At 38.2% G+C, this 17,397-nt stretch overlaps 1 protein-coding gene across 2 annotated transcripts in view; it reads left to right on the top strand.

Annotated features, from left to right (window-relative positions):
• The first annotated feature begins 3,143 nt into the window (after window positions 1-3,143).
• Window positions 3,144-17,397, top strand: part of srebf2 (sterol regulatory element binding transcription factor 2) — an 88,317-nt gene continuing 74,063 nt past the window's right edge. The window contains exons 1-2 of one of the 2 annotated variants that reach the window (XM_061884800.1): window positions 3,144-3,277; window positions 3,350-3,467. In XM_061884800.1, coding sequence (XP_061740784.1) covers window positions 3,374-3,467 — 94 coding nt within the window. In that variant the 5' untranslated portion in view covers window positions 3,144-3,277; window positions 3,350-3,373. Of the gene's footprint in view, window positions 3,468-17,397 lie in introns of both variants that reach the window. The other variant, XM_061884798.1, reaches the window with a different exon arrangement.

The raw sequence follows: 17,397 nt of genomic DNA, 5'->3' as shown, positions 1-17,397 counted from the left end.
TGTGTGTGTGTAAGCCTGCCACGTGTCTCTATTCCGCGGCCTTGATGTCGTGCAGTTGTTCGTCCAAAGTCAACAACAACAGAACAACAGGTGTGTGTCCATTACAGACTAGAAGGGATTTTGTTGTGTCTTCCTGTCCTTCACTGCACTGTCCTTTGGGAAAGTCTTGAAGCCAGGGAAGCAATCCAATTTAGAATGTTTTGTATGCGAGTGAAAATAAAATTTGCTTTTCACTCTAAATTTTCTATTACTGGTCCTGAAAATTCATCCTGCAGGGCAGACAATCCGATATTATCCAAATCACAAGAGTGTCCACAGTACTTCCCGCATCCTTCAATTATTTGTGGCATTTTTGGGGTACTTTGCAGACTGCTATCAACTTCTAATTTGACGAAAAACCAGAGCAACGCGTATTCCAATCAGCAGATGTCCTGTTGTCATAATTCCGAATAGGTGGCTATCTTCACGTCCTCGACTGAAGGGTCGCCAAGCACGCGGCACTCCTTCTTCTGCCAAGAGTCCGTCGTGTGTCCAGCAACAACTGCTCTGTCTCGACAAGCAGGTTTCCCCACACCTAAGATCTTGTCAATTTCGTTGAGGTCAGTTAAATAGTTCCAATGTTTAGATTTGGAGAGCACTGCAAAAAGAGGCATCAAGAAAGACAAGACCAGACAAAGAAGAAAGAAGGAGACAAGGAAGTAAGGAGGAATTAGAAAGTTAACATTGACGCAAAAAAATGATAGCTTTCATTTTTTTTTTCACCACCATTCAAACAGTAGTTTTAATTTCGGCAAAAACAAAGGTTGTGTTTGCACTGCCAAACTACAATGAGTCGTAGTATAGTACTGCATTACGATGCAGAGTATAGTACCACAGTACTACACACTGTTTGAAAAGTACCAGTTCCCTGGCATGACGGCACGTCGTCACGTTGTGACATTGCTGGTTACAACATGCTCCTTTAGAGGAGCATGTTCGGCAGCACACAATCAAAGAGTAGTTACAAGCAGACACAGTGTGTAGACAGAAAAGGGAGAATGGACACATTTTGGTTTAAAAACTAACAATAAAGGTGAAGCTATAACACTGAAACGCTCCCTCAGGAAGAGGTGCCTTAAGACATGGCTAACCAGCTAGCGGCTAACATCCATCTGCAGTTAGCAGTGTTTTAGTTTCCTCTAAATCACTAATCCTCGCTTCCATTGCAATGAATAAAGTAAGTTTCTTACATGTACCATTATCACTGGAGGACAAAGAATAGCTAAACATGCTTCACTCCACACCGTAGGAGGATAGAGGATACGATAGCTAAGCGCTAACAGCAAGCTAGCACCCTGAATGTAAACAAATGCCATGGGTGGATCTACACCTGACATTCGCTGTAATGACACCAAAATACAATTATCATTATATAAAATGCATATTATGTTTATAAACACAGGAAATACGTCCCTGGACACATGAGGACTTTGAATATGACCAATGTATCATCCTGTAACTACTTGGTATCGGATTGATACCCAAATTTGTGGTATCATCCAAAACTAATGTAAAAAATCAAACAACAGAAGAATAAGTGATCATTACATTTTCACAGAAGTGTAGATAGAACATGTTAAAACAGAAAATAACCAGATATTAACAGTAAATGAACAAGTAGATTAATAATCCATTTTGACAGTTTGTCCCTTATAATGTTGACAAAATAAGAGAATGATAAATGACAGAATATGTTACTGCATATGTCAGCAAATTAATTAGGAGCCTTAGCTTTACTTATCTTGTATGTTCACTATTTTATTTAAGGAAAAATTGCAATAAGAAACATATGTTTAACGTACCCCAAGATTTGTTGCTAAAATAAAGCCAATAATGCCTTTTATTGTGGTACCCCTTATTTAGAAAAGTACAGAAAAGAATCAAAAAGTATCAAAATACATTTTGGTATCGGTACCAGTACTAAAATATTGGTATCGGGACAACCCTAATGTGTGTCTAACAAAATTTGACAACAAACGTGACGTGGTAACGCAATGCAATAAACCCCAGCATTGAGTTTCGCTATTGGTAGCTTTTTTTGAGGAATTAGCCAAATTCGACAAAATACCAGATCTTCATCCAATGTCGAAAATGTGGTGGAAACAGAAGAAAATGGTGGATCTTCCAAAGCCAGAGGCGGTGCAACAATGTACTAGTGGTGTATTTTCTTTGTTTGAATTTTTCCAATCTGTTTGATCTAAAATGTACAAACAAATTGAATTGTGAAATGCTGCGAAAACACAAGCCACACAGATCCACCAGAGCTCATAGTTACAGAAACGAAAGGTTGCAGTAACTTAAAGCCATTTTTTCCCCCCTGGCACGGATCAATGTGACTAAAACAGAAGCCGTGTTTTTTCATGTTTCCTCCTTCCTGATGAGCATGAAACAAGCCTCTCAGACATGAATGTGTGACGTCAAGTGTGCTGTTATTGACTGCAGCAGTCCACAAAGTATATGTATTTTTATTTTGTAATAATATGCAAACTGTATAACACATTTTACTGCTAGTAATAAATACTACTAATAATTAGTACAACCATCTTCTCATGGTGTGTTTAGTACTTCTTATTTTAATGGGAAAAAAAGAATATTTCTTTCTATTACAGGTATCACCTCATATCGTTATTTTATATAAAAACCTGGAAATAATGTGTCAAAAAAATCTTTGTTACTAAATGTATCTGTTCTTTCCATTTTGACAAAAAAACATGCAAATTTTAACAGTCAAATGTTATCATATATTCCAAACTTTTTTGTTTGTTTAGTAAAAATAAATATCTAAACATTTAAAGCAAGTTATTCATCAAATTGTAATTAAAAATATAATTTGCAGATTATAATTACTGGTTAGCAAAAAAATATTTTGAGCGCAATTAGGTGAAATTAGGTAATCTTCCACGGCACACCAGGCTGTATCTCACTGAAAAACTGAGTACAGAACACTTCTTGTCACTGACACTGGGGGCGCGGTCTATTCAAATTACACATAGGTGACGTACTATCAGGCCACGAATAATACGGCCCGCTCATTGGCCAACGACAACCGGTCTGCTGACAACAACGCGTGTGTTTGGACCAATCAGGGAGTGCTTTACGCCATCGATTCTGTTTGGGCATGACGTAACTACCGTAAAACAATATGGCGTACTCGGAGAAAGATGATTGCGGATGAGTCTAACCGGATAGACCGCCGCCTCTAGTGAGGCAAACGTTGCTGTTTGACGTAACGTTTTCGGTAAAATACATCAATGTCAATCAGCGTTGGTGAGCGCGCCTGTTAATTTTGTGCACGGACTTTCTGTTCAAGTCCAGTTGCTAGTCGGCGCTCAAGATGGATGGTGGAGAGTACGTCTCCCCGATGGAGAACGTGGACCCGACTTTAGCAGAGTTAGTGGGAGATGAACTCACACTTGGGGACTTCGATGGTGAGTTCGTGTCACTGCCAACTATGTGAAGTGTTTACCTGGCTTTGCTTGACCTGGCTGATAATCAAGGGTGATGTACTTGTAGGTTCCGCGCAAATTACTCTTATTGATTGATTGAAGCTTTTATTAGTAGACTGCACTGTACGTATTCCGTACAATTGACCACTAAATGGTAACACCCGAATATGTTTTTCAACATTTTTTAAGTCGGGGTCCACGTTAATCAATTCATGGTACAATAATCAATTCATGGTACAACTAAAATGCTCGTTGCAAGTCACGTGACATGCATATTCACCAAAATCGCCGTTCTGTTTGTTACACATTTTGCGTGCACAGAAACATAACTCATCACACTGTTATTAGGGTAGGGAACAAGTGTCCAAAGTGTGGCCCGAGGGCCATTAGCGGCCTGCAGCTCCAGATTTGTTGGCCCCCAACGTGTTGTCACAAAACAGGAAAAATGTAAGAAAAATATCAAAACAACCTAACGTAATTAAAAAAAAAAAAAGTAAATTCTTGATTTAATTAAATTTAAGTTTACTTTTTTGATTTAAGTATATGTCCATACTCTGCTCAAGATGCAAAGAAATTCATTTTTAAAAGTTATTTTTCCAAACAATAACTATTTTGGAAATATATTTTTCATGTGGGATAAAAACACCATTTAAAAAAACGCCAGCTATTAAAATTTTAAAATAATGTTGCTGAATAAACAAAAGGCTCTCATTACACTTTTGTTACGGTATAGAACAGGTGTGGCCCAAAGTGCGGCCCGGGGCCCTTAGTGGCCTTTTGTTGGCCCCCAACATGTTGTCAAAAAAAGGAAAATGTAAGAAAAAGAGCAAAACAACAGATAATAACCAGTTATTAACAGTAAATGAACAAGTAGATCAATAATCCATCTTTACAATGTGTCCCTCATAATGTTGACAAAAATAATAGAATGATAAATGAAACAATATGTTATTGCATAGGTCAGCAGACTAATTAGGAGCCTTTGTTTGTTTACTTACTACTAAAAGACAAGTTGTCCAGTATGTTCACTTCTTTATTTATGTACACAATTGTAATAACATATGTTTAATGTACCATTAGAATGATGCCCTTAAAAAGAAAGCTAATAATGACATTTTTTGTGGTGCCCTTTATTTAGAAAAGTATCAGAATACTTTGGTATTGGGACAACCCTAGTCCATGTATGTAATATATGTCCTATTTCAGCATTTTTACGTAAAAAAAATAATATTTAAAAGGGCCCCGTATACTTTGACTTTTCGTTATGTGACCCTCGGTGAAAAAAGTCGGGACACCACTATTATAGAAACACTCGACCAGAAAAAATTATTTAAGGGTAATATAAAATATAGAGAAGTATCTTATTGAAAAGCCAACAGAGGCAAAATCAACATTATTATGAACTGTTGAGGGCAAGTTGTGCTTTCATCGACCAGCGAGCTCATACCCACTCATGTAATCCCATTTAATCATCATGTCAAAGAGAGGAATGTGTAGACTGTGAGACACTTATGATAGATAACAGTCCTCGGGTTGGGTGGTTGTTCACGTATTGTCCCATAACTGTGCCAAAAAGGTACCACTTAAAACGGCACCTGTGCTTATAAGGCGCTTAAACCAGTAGACTTAAAAATAAGTAGGAAAACTAAAAAATGTTGGCCACAAACAAACGCTTTTTTAATTGTAATACTATGACATGGAAGTTGACAACAGTAATGAATAATTAATTAATCTAAAATAAATGCAATTATTACTAAGTAATATATTAGTCCTAACAACAGGAATATGTAAAAAAAAAAAAAAAAATCACCGTACTTTAAATACATACATGCTCGGTATTCCATGCGAGCATGCAAGAGTTATGTATTATTAAGCAAAATACAGTCACTTTACAATTTTATTTCACAATATGAACTTAATGGGTCATATTATGATTTTTTTTTACATAACATGTGATGGTGTTTTTTGGGTCAAAATGTTGCATAGATTATGTTTTGCAGATGATCTTCAAGCCGCTTTCTGACCAGCTCCACAGGCTGCGCCCTTTATTTACGTGCCTCCGCTTGGACTGCGTCCTCTCCCCCGTTATCTCTGTTGTAGTTTTTAGCTCTTCCATAGCGAGTCTATTGACAGCTGTAGGTTAGAACTATAAGCTACTTTGTATTAGAAATGGCAAGCGGGGGTCTGGCGGCAGATTTCTTGCCACTTTCGCATCTTCGGGCCAGTGGTGCAACTTGAATCCGTCCCTGTTAGTGTTGTTACACCCTCCGACAACACACCGACGAGGCATGATGTCTCCAAGGTTCCAAAAAATAGTCAAAAAAACGGAAAATAACAGAGCTGTGACCCGGTGTTTGTAATGTGTTGAAAATGAAAATGGCGGGTGTGTTACCTCGGCGATGTCACATTCTGACGTCATCGCCTCCAGCGCGATTAACAGAAAGGCGTTTAATTCGCCAAAATTCACCCATTTAGAGTTCGGAAATCGGTTAAAAAAATGAATGGTCTTTTTTCTGCACCATCAAGGTATTTATTGACGCTTACATAGGTCTGGTTATAATGTTCCCCTTTAAGTGAAGTACTGTATTTTCCCAACTATGGAGCTCAACGGTATATAAGCCACACCCAAAACATTTTAAAAGGAAAAATATTCTCCCATATATTAGCCGCACCAGACTATAAGCTGCAGATATATATAAGTTGTAAAATTTGTTTTTTTTACACTTTTATTTTTTGTAAATGCTTATATACAGACTTTAATTGTTTCTAAACTGTAATTATACGTAATTATGACATTTTATGCCCAAATGCAGCTGAGATAGGCTCCACCAACCTCTGCGACCCCGAAAGGGACAAGCGGTAGACAATGGATGGATGGATGGATTATGAACGTTACTCCATTGCATATAAACTTAAACCATGTACAAACCCCGTTTTTATATGAGTTGGGAAATCGTGTTAAATGTATATATAAACGAAATACAATGATTTGCAAATCCATTTCAACCCATATTCAATTGAATGCACTACAAAGACAAGATATTTGATGTTCAAACTCATAAACTTTATTATTTTTTTGGAATAATAATTAACTTAGAATTTCATGGCTGCAACACATGCCAAAGTAGTTGGGAAAGGGCATGTTCACCACTGGGTTACATCACCTTTCCTTTTAACAACACTCAATAAACATTTGGGAACTAAGGAAACTAATTGTTGAAGTTTTAAAAGTGGAATTCTTTCCCATTCTTGTTTTAGGTAGAGCTTCAGTCGTTCAACAGTCCGGGGTCTCCACTGTCGTATTTTACGCTTTGTAATGCACCACACATTTACAATGGGGGACAGGTCTGAACTGGAGGCGGGCCAAGAAAGTACCCGCACTCTTTTTTTACGAAGCCACACTGTTGTAACACGTGCTGAATTTGGCTTGGCATTGTCTTGCTGAAATAAGCAGGGGCTGAAAAAGAAAAGACAGCGCTTAGATGGCAGCATATGTTCTTCCAAAACCTGTATGTACCTTTCAGCATTAATTGTGCCTTTACAGATATGTTAGTTTCCCATGCTTCGGTCACTAATGCACCCCCATACCATCACAGATGCTGGCGTTTGAACTTTGCGGCGATAACAGTCTGGATGGTTCGCTTCCCCTTTGGTCCGGAGGACACAATGTCAAATATTTCCAAAAACAATTTGAAATGTGGACTCGTCAGACCACAGAACACTTTTCCACTTTGCATCAGTCCATCTCAGATGATCTCGGGCCCAGAGAAGCGACGGCGTTTCTGGATGTTGTTGATAAATGGCTTTCGTTTTGAATAGTAGAGCTTTAACTTGCACTTACAGATGTAGCGACCAACTGTATTTAGTGACAGTGGTTTTCTGAAGTGTTCTTGAGCCCATGTGGTGATATCCTTTAGAGATCGATGTCTGTTTTTGATACAGTGCCGTCTGAGGGATCGAAGGTCACAGTCATTCAATGTTGGTTTCCGGCCATGCCGCCTACGTGGAGTGATTTCTCCAGATTCCCTGAACCTTTTGATGAGATTATGGACCGTAGATGTTGAAATCCCTACATTTCTTGCAATTGCACTTTCAGAAACGTTGTTCTTAAACTGTTTGACTATTTGCTCACGCAGTTGTGGACAAAGGGGTGTACCTCGCCCCATCCTTTCTTGTGAAAGGTTTTTATACCTAATCATGGCACCCACCTGTTCTCAATTATCCTGCACACTTGTGGGATGTTCCAAATAAGTGTTTGATGAGCATCCCTCAACTTTATCAGTCTTTATTGCCACCTTTCCCAACTTCTTTGTCACGTGTTGCTGGCATCAAATTCTAAAGTTAATGATTATTTGCAAAACAAAAAAAGGTTTATTAGTTTGAACATCAAATATGTTGTCTTTGTAGCATATTCAACTGAATATGGGTTGAAAATGATTTGCAAATCATTGTATTCCGTTTGTATTTACATCTAACACAATTTCTCAACTCATATGGAAACAGGGTTTGTATATTAAACCTTAATTAATCACTGAATGGCGATGGTTCCACGCCTGGTTCCACGCCGCCTGCGGCGAAGTTGGGTGATTTGAAACTGAAAGTTGTAGGATTGCATTTCAGTTTGTTGTTTTGTGCATTGCTCAAGCAGCCGCTGGTTGTGTATGTTATGATTAAAGGTATTTTTTTCTTGTTTAATTAGTCAGGGTTTAACCTAGATTGCCAATGGAGGCGTGGCTCGAGGCGTGATCATACATATGTATGTATAGATATATATATATATATATATATGTATGTATGTACACATATATACATACAGTCGTGGTCAAAAGTTTACATACAATTGTAAAGAACATAATTTCATGGCTGTCTTGAGTTTCCAATACGTTTTACAACTCTTATGCTTTTGTGATAGAGTGATTGGAGCACATACTTGTTGGTCACACAAAATATTCATGAAGTTTGGTTCTTTTATGAATTTATTATGGGTCTACTTAAAGGACTACTGAAACCCACTACTACCGACCTCGCAGTTTGATAGTTTATATATCAATGATGAAATCTTAACATTGCAACACATGCCAATACGGCCGGTTTAGTTTACTAAAATATAATTTTAAATTTCCCGCAGAGTTTTTTGTTGAAAACGTCGCGGAATGATGACGTGTGTTTGTGACGTTATTGGTTGGATGGGACATAATAGCTCAGCACCACCTACGGCTAAAAGTCGTCTCTTTTCATCGCATAATTACACAGTAATTTGGACATCTGTGTTGCTGAATCTTTTGCAATTTGTTAAATTAATAATGGAGACTATAAAAAAACAATGCTGTTGGTGGAAAGTGGTGTATTGCAGCTGTCTTTGGCACCGAGACACAGCCGGTGTTTTTTTGTTTATTGTGAAGCTTTAACACAGAGCCGTCAAGCGAACATGTTTCTCTACGTCAACCAGCATGTTTTGGATGGGAAAATTGTGATATATATATATCTTACCGGAGACATCAGTGGATTATGCGTCCCCCTGCAGTAGCTGTCAAAAAAGGCAGCTGTGAGCTTGGCTCCTCGGCTTCTCTTTGAGACACTGGCGTGTTCACCGCAGCCATCCGACTTTGAGGTATGTCTTTACAATCTCACTAAAACACTATTAAAAAAATAAGCAGATAAGGGATCTTCCAGAATTATCCTAGTAAATGTGTCTAATTACATCTGAAACGCTCACACTGCCGCTGCCCGGCGCCGTCGCTTTTTTAGTTTTTTATTTATTTTTTTCTTTCTCGTCCTTCACCATCAATATTCTCATTCACAAATATTTCATCCTCGCTCAAATTAACGGGGAAATTGTCGCTTTCTCGGTCCGAATTACTCTTGCTGCTGGTGGCTCACATTATAAACAATGTGAGGATGTGAGGAGCCCTCACACCGGTGACGTCACGCGCACATCGTCTGCTACTCCCGGTAAAGGCAAGGCTTTTTTATTAGCGACTAAAAGTTGCAAACCCTTTCAAAATATGGCAATATCGCGAAATGATCAAGTATGACACATAGAATGGACCTGCTATCCCCGTTTAAATAAGAACATTTCATTTCAGTAGGCCTTTAAAATGTGACTAAATCTGCAGGGTCAAAAGTTCTGTGTTTGCTACACCTGTGTTTGACATCATACGGACAAAGATAAGACCCTCTAGAGGAAAGTTCTGTGGACAGATGAAACAAAAATTGAGCTTCTTTGGCCACAATACCCAGCAACATGTTTGGAGGAGAAAAGGTGAGGCCTTTAATCCCACTAACACCATTCCTAACGTCAAGCATGATGATGTTAGTATTATGCTCTGGGCCTGTTTTGCTGCCAATGGAACTGGTGCTTTACAGAGAGTAAATGGGACAATGAAAAAGGAGGATTACCTCCAAATTCTTCAGGACAACTGAAAATCATCAGCCCGGAGGTTGGGTCTATGACAATGCTGACGAAACAAGTCTGTCAGAAAACCAACTAATTTAGCTGAACTGCACCAAGAGGATCGGTCAATAATTCAACCAGAAGCTTGTGGATGGCTACCAAAAAGGGCCTTATTGCAGTGAAACTTGCCAAGGGACATGTAACCAAATATTAACATTGCTTTGTATATACTTTTGACCCAGCAGATTCGGTTACATTTTCGGTAGACCCATAGTAAATTCATAAAAGAACCAAACTTCGTGAATGTTTTTGTGACAAACGTGCTCCAATCACTTTATCACAAAAAAATAAGAGTTGTAGAAATGATTGGAAATTCAAGACAGCCATGACATTATGTTCTTTACAAGTATATGTAAACTTTTGTTCACAACTGTACATCATATTTATGACTTAATGATTAATTTAATTATATTATTGTGCTCTATTTTCCAATTGTTGCTGCTAAATGTAACACAGACTGCACTATACTCTACCCTGCTTTAATGTTGGAAAAAAGTTTTTCAAATATGTAAACAGTCCTTTAAATTAGAGCTGGAGGTGGTTTATTTATATTCTCCACAATGACGTCACTATAAAACCAAGCACACAAAGGAAAGTACATAAATATTCCCATGAAGTGCGCACACATGAAGGATTAGCAATTTGGAATAAACTGAAGAAAAGCAATAATGCCTACAATTACTGTATTTTCTTGACTATAGAGCAGAGTATATAAGCCGCACCCACCAAATTTTCGAAGGAAAAACTATTTTTTACATGTATTAGCCGTGTTGTTTAATTACTTATTTCAACTTAATTATTTTGTAAATGTTTATTTACATAACTTAATTGTTTCCAAACGGTGTCTGCAACACGGCAGTAAATCAGAAGTCATGGTTATAAGCCCACTCGCTGCGTAAACTAGCTCTCCAATCAGCGAAACAGACTTAATAACTCCACGGTGACGTTTAGGGGAATTTAATGAGGAATTTGTGAAACTGAAACAATATAAAAATAATGTCATTGGAAGTTAACAATGCTAACCCAGAGACTTGTAAACGTGTTAGCATATTAACTAATGCCAACGACGCTAGCTTGATTACATTAGGATAACCTGTACATATATGCAGAAAACACTCCTGCAGACACCACACTTGGGACGGTTAAGTATAAATAGTTTTAGTTATATTGTAAAACTTACAAACGTTGCTTGGAGTGATGAATGAAGAAAACAGATGAGTAAAAACGCTATGAATGACTAGAAGACGGAACGGCACTTGTACTTCCGGTTGAAGGCTCTAAACATAAGGGCACTGCAGGACCTGCAGTGAGCGAACTCGTCCAAAAGACGGCAGCAGAGCACAAACAACTATTTGTATTATAGCCGTCAGCAAAGAAAAATCTGTAAATTAGCTCCCCTGATTTATAAGCAGCAGGGTTCAAAAGATAGGAAAAAAGTAGCGTCTTATAGTCCAGAATTTATAGTGTTCGGGATGAAGATTGGCCTTAATGCTGCTGGCTTAATGCTAGTGTCTAATGGACCAGCTCACTGACAGGCTAACAAAAAGTAGCAGGGCCAATCGCAAGTAGGGCTGGGTTGAAAACTGTATCAAGATATACTTTTTTTTTTAATATTAACCAATATAGATAATTATTTATCTTTTTTATTTGACATAGCTAAGCCTGCCAATAAATACAGTAATACAATTCTAACATACCAGGGTCCTATTGATCAATGGAGAAGTTTTCTGGTGGCCTGATAGAATGAGTGTGGCTCCGGTGGTAAAATACAAACCCCGTTTCTATATGAGTTTGGAAATTGTGTTAGATGTAAATATAAACGGAATACAGTTATTTGCAAATCATTTTCAACCCATATTCAATTGAATGCACTACAAAGACAAGATATTTGATGTTCAAACTCATAAACTTTATTTTTATTTTTTGCAAATAATAATTGACTTAAAATTTCATGGCTGCAACACGTGCCAAAGTAGTTGGGAAAGGACATGTTCACAACTGTGTTACATCACTTTTTCTTTTGACAACATTCAATAAACCTTTGGGAACTGAGGAAACTAATTGTTGAAGCTTTGAAAGTGGAATTTTTTCCCATTCTTGTTTTATGTAGAGCTTCAGTCGTTCAACAGTCCAGGGTCTCCGCTGTCGTATTTTACGCTTCATAATGCGCCACACATTTTCGATGGGAGACAGGTCTGGACTGCAGGCATGCCAGGAAAGTACCCGCACTCTTTTTTAACAAAGCCACGCTATTGCAAAACTTGTCTTCCCGAAATAAGCAGGGGCGTCCATGATAACGTTGCTTGGATGAAAACATATGTTGTTCCAAAACCTGTATGTACCTTTCAGCATTATTGGTGCCTTCACCGATGTGCAAGTTACCCATGCCTTGGGCACTAATACACCCCCATACCATCACAAATGCGGGCTTTTGAACTTTGCGCCTATAACAATCCGAATGGTTATTTTCCTCTTTGTTCTGGAGGACACCACGTCCTCTGTTTCCAAATATAATTTGAAATGTGGAGTCGTCAGACCACAGAACAGCTTTACTCTTTGCATCAGTCCATCTTAGGTGAGCTCGGGCCCAACCAAGCTGGCGGCGTTTCAGGATATTGTTGATGAATGAGTTTGGCTTTGCATAGTAGAGTTTTAACTTGGTCTTACAGATGCGGCGACCTGTTGTAGTTACTGACAGTGGTTTTCTGAAGTGTTCCTTAGCCCATGTGGTGATATCCTTTACACACTGATGTCGGTTTTTGATGCAGTACCGCCTGAGGGATCAAACGTACATAATATCATCGCTTACGTGCAGTGATTTCTCCAGATTCTCTGAACTTTCTGATGATTTTACGGACCGTAGATGGTAAAATCCCTAAATTCTTAGCAATAGCTCGTTTAGAAATGTTGTTCTAAAACTGTTCAACAATTTGCTTACGAAGTGGTGACCCTCACCCCATCCTTGTTTGTGAATTACTTAGCATTTCATGGAAGCTGCTTTTATACCCAATCATGGCACCCACCCGTTCCCAATTAGCCTGCACACCTGTGGGATGTTCCATATGTGTTTGATGCGCATTCCTCAACTTTATAGGTATTTATAGCCACCTTTCCCAACGTTTTTGTCACATGTTGCTGGCATCAAATTCTAAAGTTAATGATTATTTGAAAAAAAAAATGTTTATCAGTTTAAACATCAAATATGTTGTCATTGTAGCATATTCAACTGAATATGGGTTGAAAATTATTTGAAAATTATTGTATTCCGTTTATATTTACATCTAACACAATTTCCCAACTCATATGGAAACGGGGTTTGTAGGTTTGTTGTATTACTGCTTTTGGTGGAGACGAGGACATTGCATAATTTGCGGACCGCATTTGTCTGACGACAGTCCGTTTAAAAAAAAAAAACAACTTAAAAAACTGTCACATTGTCAAGGTGACTTTTCCAGTTTTGGCAACAATTTCATCGCTTTTTGCAGCACCACTTTTAGCTTCTGTTGTATAATACAAATTAAGGTAGTTGCAGTCAGTTTTGAGACACTATATGGCAGTAGTGTATAAGCTATTGAACACTACACAGCGTATATTGGGAAGCTGCTAGTTAACCCAAGTTTAACCGAGAGATTAGATTAGAAGATGTCGCACTGTCTGCATAAAAAACAACAAAACCTGAGACAATATATCACAGTTTGTTTTCTCAGCCCATGCAGAGAATCAAAAGTGAGATAAGAAGATGGTGCAACCAACTAATGATAATTGATACTGTGACCAGATTGGTTGTTAGCATGTCCTTCCTTTTGATCCTATTGAGTGTGTTTCTTCATGCTACAAACCTTGCTTCGTAACTACCGGTTTCTTCCGACCAAAACATGTACAGTCGCGATCAAAAGTTTACATACACTTGTAAAGAACATATAATGTCATGGCTGTATTGAGTTTCCAATCATTTCTACAACTCTTTTTGTTTTGTGATAGAGTGATTGGAGCACATACTTGTTGGTCACTAAAAACATTCATGAAGTTTTTGGTTCTTTTATGAATTTATTATGGGTCTCCTGAAAATATCACCAAATCTGCTGGGTCAAAAGTATACATACAGTAATGTTGATATTTGGTTGCATGCCCCTTGGCAAGTTTCACTGCAATTAGGCGCTTTTGGTAGCCATCCACAAGCTTGTGGCCAAACAGCTACATTTTTGTTTCATCTAACATTACATGGACAAAGATCAGACCTTTTTGGAGGAAAGTTCTGTGGTCAGATGAAACAAAAATTGAGCTTTTTGGCCACAATACCCAGCAATATGTTTGGAGGAGAAAAGAGGAGGCCCTTAATCCCAGGAACACCACCCCTACTGTCAAGCATGGGGTGGTAGTATTATGCTGTGGGCCTGTTTTGCTGCCAATGGAACTGGTGCTTTAAATGGGACAATGAAAAGGGAGTTTTACCTCCAAATTCGTCAAGAAAACCTATAATCATCAGCCCGTAGGGTGGGTCTTGGGTTGGTTGTTCCAACAGGACAATGACCCCAAACACACGTCAAAAGTGGCAAAGGAATGGCTAAATCAGGCTTGAATTAAGGTTTTACAATGGCCTTCCCAAAGTCCTGACTTAAACATGTGGACAATGCTGAAGAAGCAAATCCATGTCAGAAAACCAACAAATTTAGCTGAACTGCACCAAATTTGTCAAGAGGAGTGGTCAAAAATTCAACCAGGAGCTTGCCAGAAGCCTGTGGATGGCTACTAAAAGCGCCTTATTGCACTAAAACTTGCCTAGGGACATGTAACCAAATATTAACATTGCTGTACTTTTGACCCAGCAATTTTGTCACATTTTCAATAGACCCATAATAAATTCATAAAAGAACCAAACTTCATGAATGTTTTTTTGTGACCGACAAGTATGTTTATATATATGTGTAACGGTACGTGTATTTGTATTGAACAGTTTTGGTAAGGGGGTTTCAGTTCGGTGCGGAGGTGTACCGAACAAGTTTCCACACGGACATATTAAGTAGTGTAGACAATACTCAAAATGCCGGACATTTGAGGCATTTAAGAAACTATGCCCTGACAGCTCCGCAAAAGAGGACATGTCCGGTGAAAAGAGGACGTATGGTCAGTCTATTCTAGCCCGGTCGCTGCTAGCATGCTAGAAAAAGCAAAAAAAGAAACAGTCCTGCCCGCGCTCTGAGATCCGAGAGCCAGCTCCAGCTCGTGGTGCCGTAGACCAGACTTAAAACTAGGGGAGACAGGGCCTTCTCTGTGGTCGGCCCTAAGCTCTGGAACACTCTGCCCCTCCATATTCGAACTGCTCCCACAGTGGAGTGTTTTAAGTCTTGTCTTTAGACCCATTTTTATTCTCTGGCTTTTAACACTATGTGAGTTGTGTGGTCCTCTGTTGCTCTCTGTGTTTTAAAATGTTGATTTCTATTCACTGTTTTAATTGGTTTCACCCTTAAAATAGTTTTTAATCATATTTATTTGATATTGGTTTTATATGTATTTATTTATTATTATTTTTTTTTATTCAGTCATTGGTGGAGCTCAGGATAGTATTTGAATGTTGTTTTTGATATTGTTGTGCAGCACTTTAGAAACATTTTGTTGTTTAAATGTGCTATACAAATAAAGTGGATTGGATATAAAAGAGGACATGTCCGGTGCTACCAGCGATCGGGCTAGGATAGACTGACCATTTGTCCTCTTTTCACCGGACATTTCTTCTTTTGCGGGGCTGTCCGGGCGGAGTTTCTTAAATGCCTCAAATGTTCGGCATTTTGAGTTATGGTTAAGGGGTTAAAAACAAAACAAATTGTGCGTGCAGCAGCAGCATTAGTGAGGGAGGGGCAGAGAGCGAGAGAGTTATGATTAAACGCGCATGCGTCTCCAGGCTCTCCTTTTTATCCATTGATTTATCAGATTTAATTTTTTATTATCTGTAGCAGGGGTGTCAAAAGTGTGCCCCGGAGGCCATTTGTGGCCCACAGCTAATGTTTTAAAGGCCCATGGCACATTCTAAAAATACTATTAAAATAAACAATAACATAACAAAAGTGAAATAAAAAAACTTGAACAATTTAGAAAAAGTTACAATGTTGACTAAAAAAACAAAGCTTTTTTTTTTCTTTCAAACTGTCATTGCTCAAAACATAATATTGAATCAGAATCGATGTTATTATGAATTATTGACCTATCCAAGGTTCAGATTACTTCACATCAAATATTCCACTAAGAAAAATATTTTTGGTGGTAGATTTTGCAAATTTGGTAAATAAATAACCCAAAAAATTATATTTTGTTGTTTTCTTACTGTACTGAAAATGAATCAAACCGTGACATCTAAACCGAGGTATGTACCGAACCGAAATGTTTGTGTACCGTTACACCCCTATTATATATATATATATATATATATATATATATATATATATATATATATATATATATATATATATATATATATATATATACCATTACACCCCTAATATACGTATACACATATATATATAATATAATATATGTATATATATATATATATATATATATATATATATATATATATATATATACATCTATTCTTACAATGTATTGCCTAAATTAGTTTTTATGATTAAATAAACAACTAATTTTTAGGTGTGGCGGCTTTGACATTGCCGTGGTGGTGCGCTACGATAAATAACATGTAGCGGAAACCCTGCCAAGTAATGGTGGCATTTGACTTTGGTAAAGTACTGTTCACCAGATAAATGTGGCAGGTTGGTTTTGTTCTTTCAGGTTAAAACTGCAGGTCCAGAAATTTCAATCTGGGTTCCGTGCTGCTGCAACATTTTGCACCTTACTGTTTCAACTCCATCAGCACGACAAGAGTAACTACAGCGTTCATATTGCAGTTTTACGACTGCGCTTGTCAGTCTTGGCCATAATCAACAAAAAAGGAACACATCCTTTTTCAAGGCCGCGATCACAAGCTGTCTGTGTTCAAGGCCAGTCTGCACACTTCGCTGGGGTGTCCCGTCTTATCTTCCTGCTTGTTAACGGCCTCCACGCTCCTAGGCTCTATCTAGACACCCTTGGCCCCATCTGATTCGCCAACGCTTTTCCGTTTCACCCAAGGACATTAATTAGTAAGCACAATTGTATTGGTTCCTTGCCAAGTTTTATACCTACAAGTAACAGTGTGATCTGCACATGTGATCTAGTTCAGTGTTTTTTAACCACTGTGTCACGGCACACGTGAGATACTGTCTGGTATGCTGTGGCAGATGATCTAATTTCACATAATTGTGTTCAAAATATTTTTAGCAAACCAGTAAATATACTCTGCAAATTATGTGTTGTAGAGTGCCGGTGCTGTCTAAAACTTGGCGGAGTAACCGTTTAATACTCTTCCATATCAGTAGGTGGCAGCCGGTAGCTAATTCCTTTGTAGATGTCGGAAACAGCGGGAGG

The sequence above is a fragment of the Nerophis ophidion genome, linkage group LG23, assembly GCF_033978795.1.
Source record: "Nerophis ophidion isolate RoL-2023_Sa linkage group LG23, RoL_Noph_v1.0, whole genome shotgun sequence".
Lineage (NCBI taxonomy): Eukaryota > Metazoa > Chordata > Actinopteri > Syngnathiformes > Syngnathidae > Nerophis > Nerophis ophidion.
Note: the sequence above shows the minus strand (reverse complement) of the source record. Positions and strands in the feature narration are given on the sequence as shown.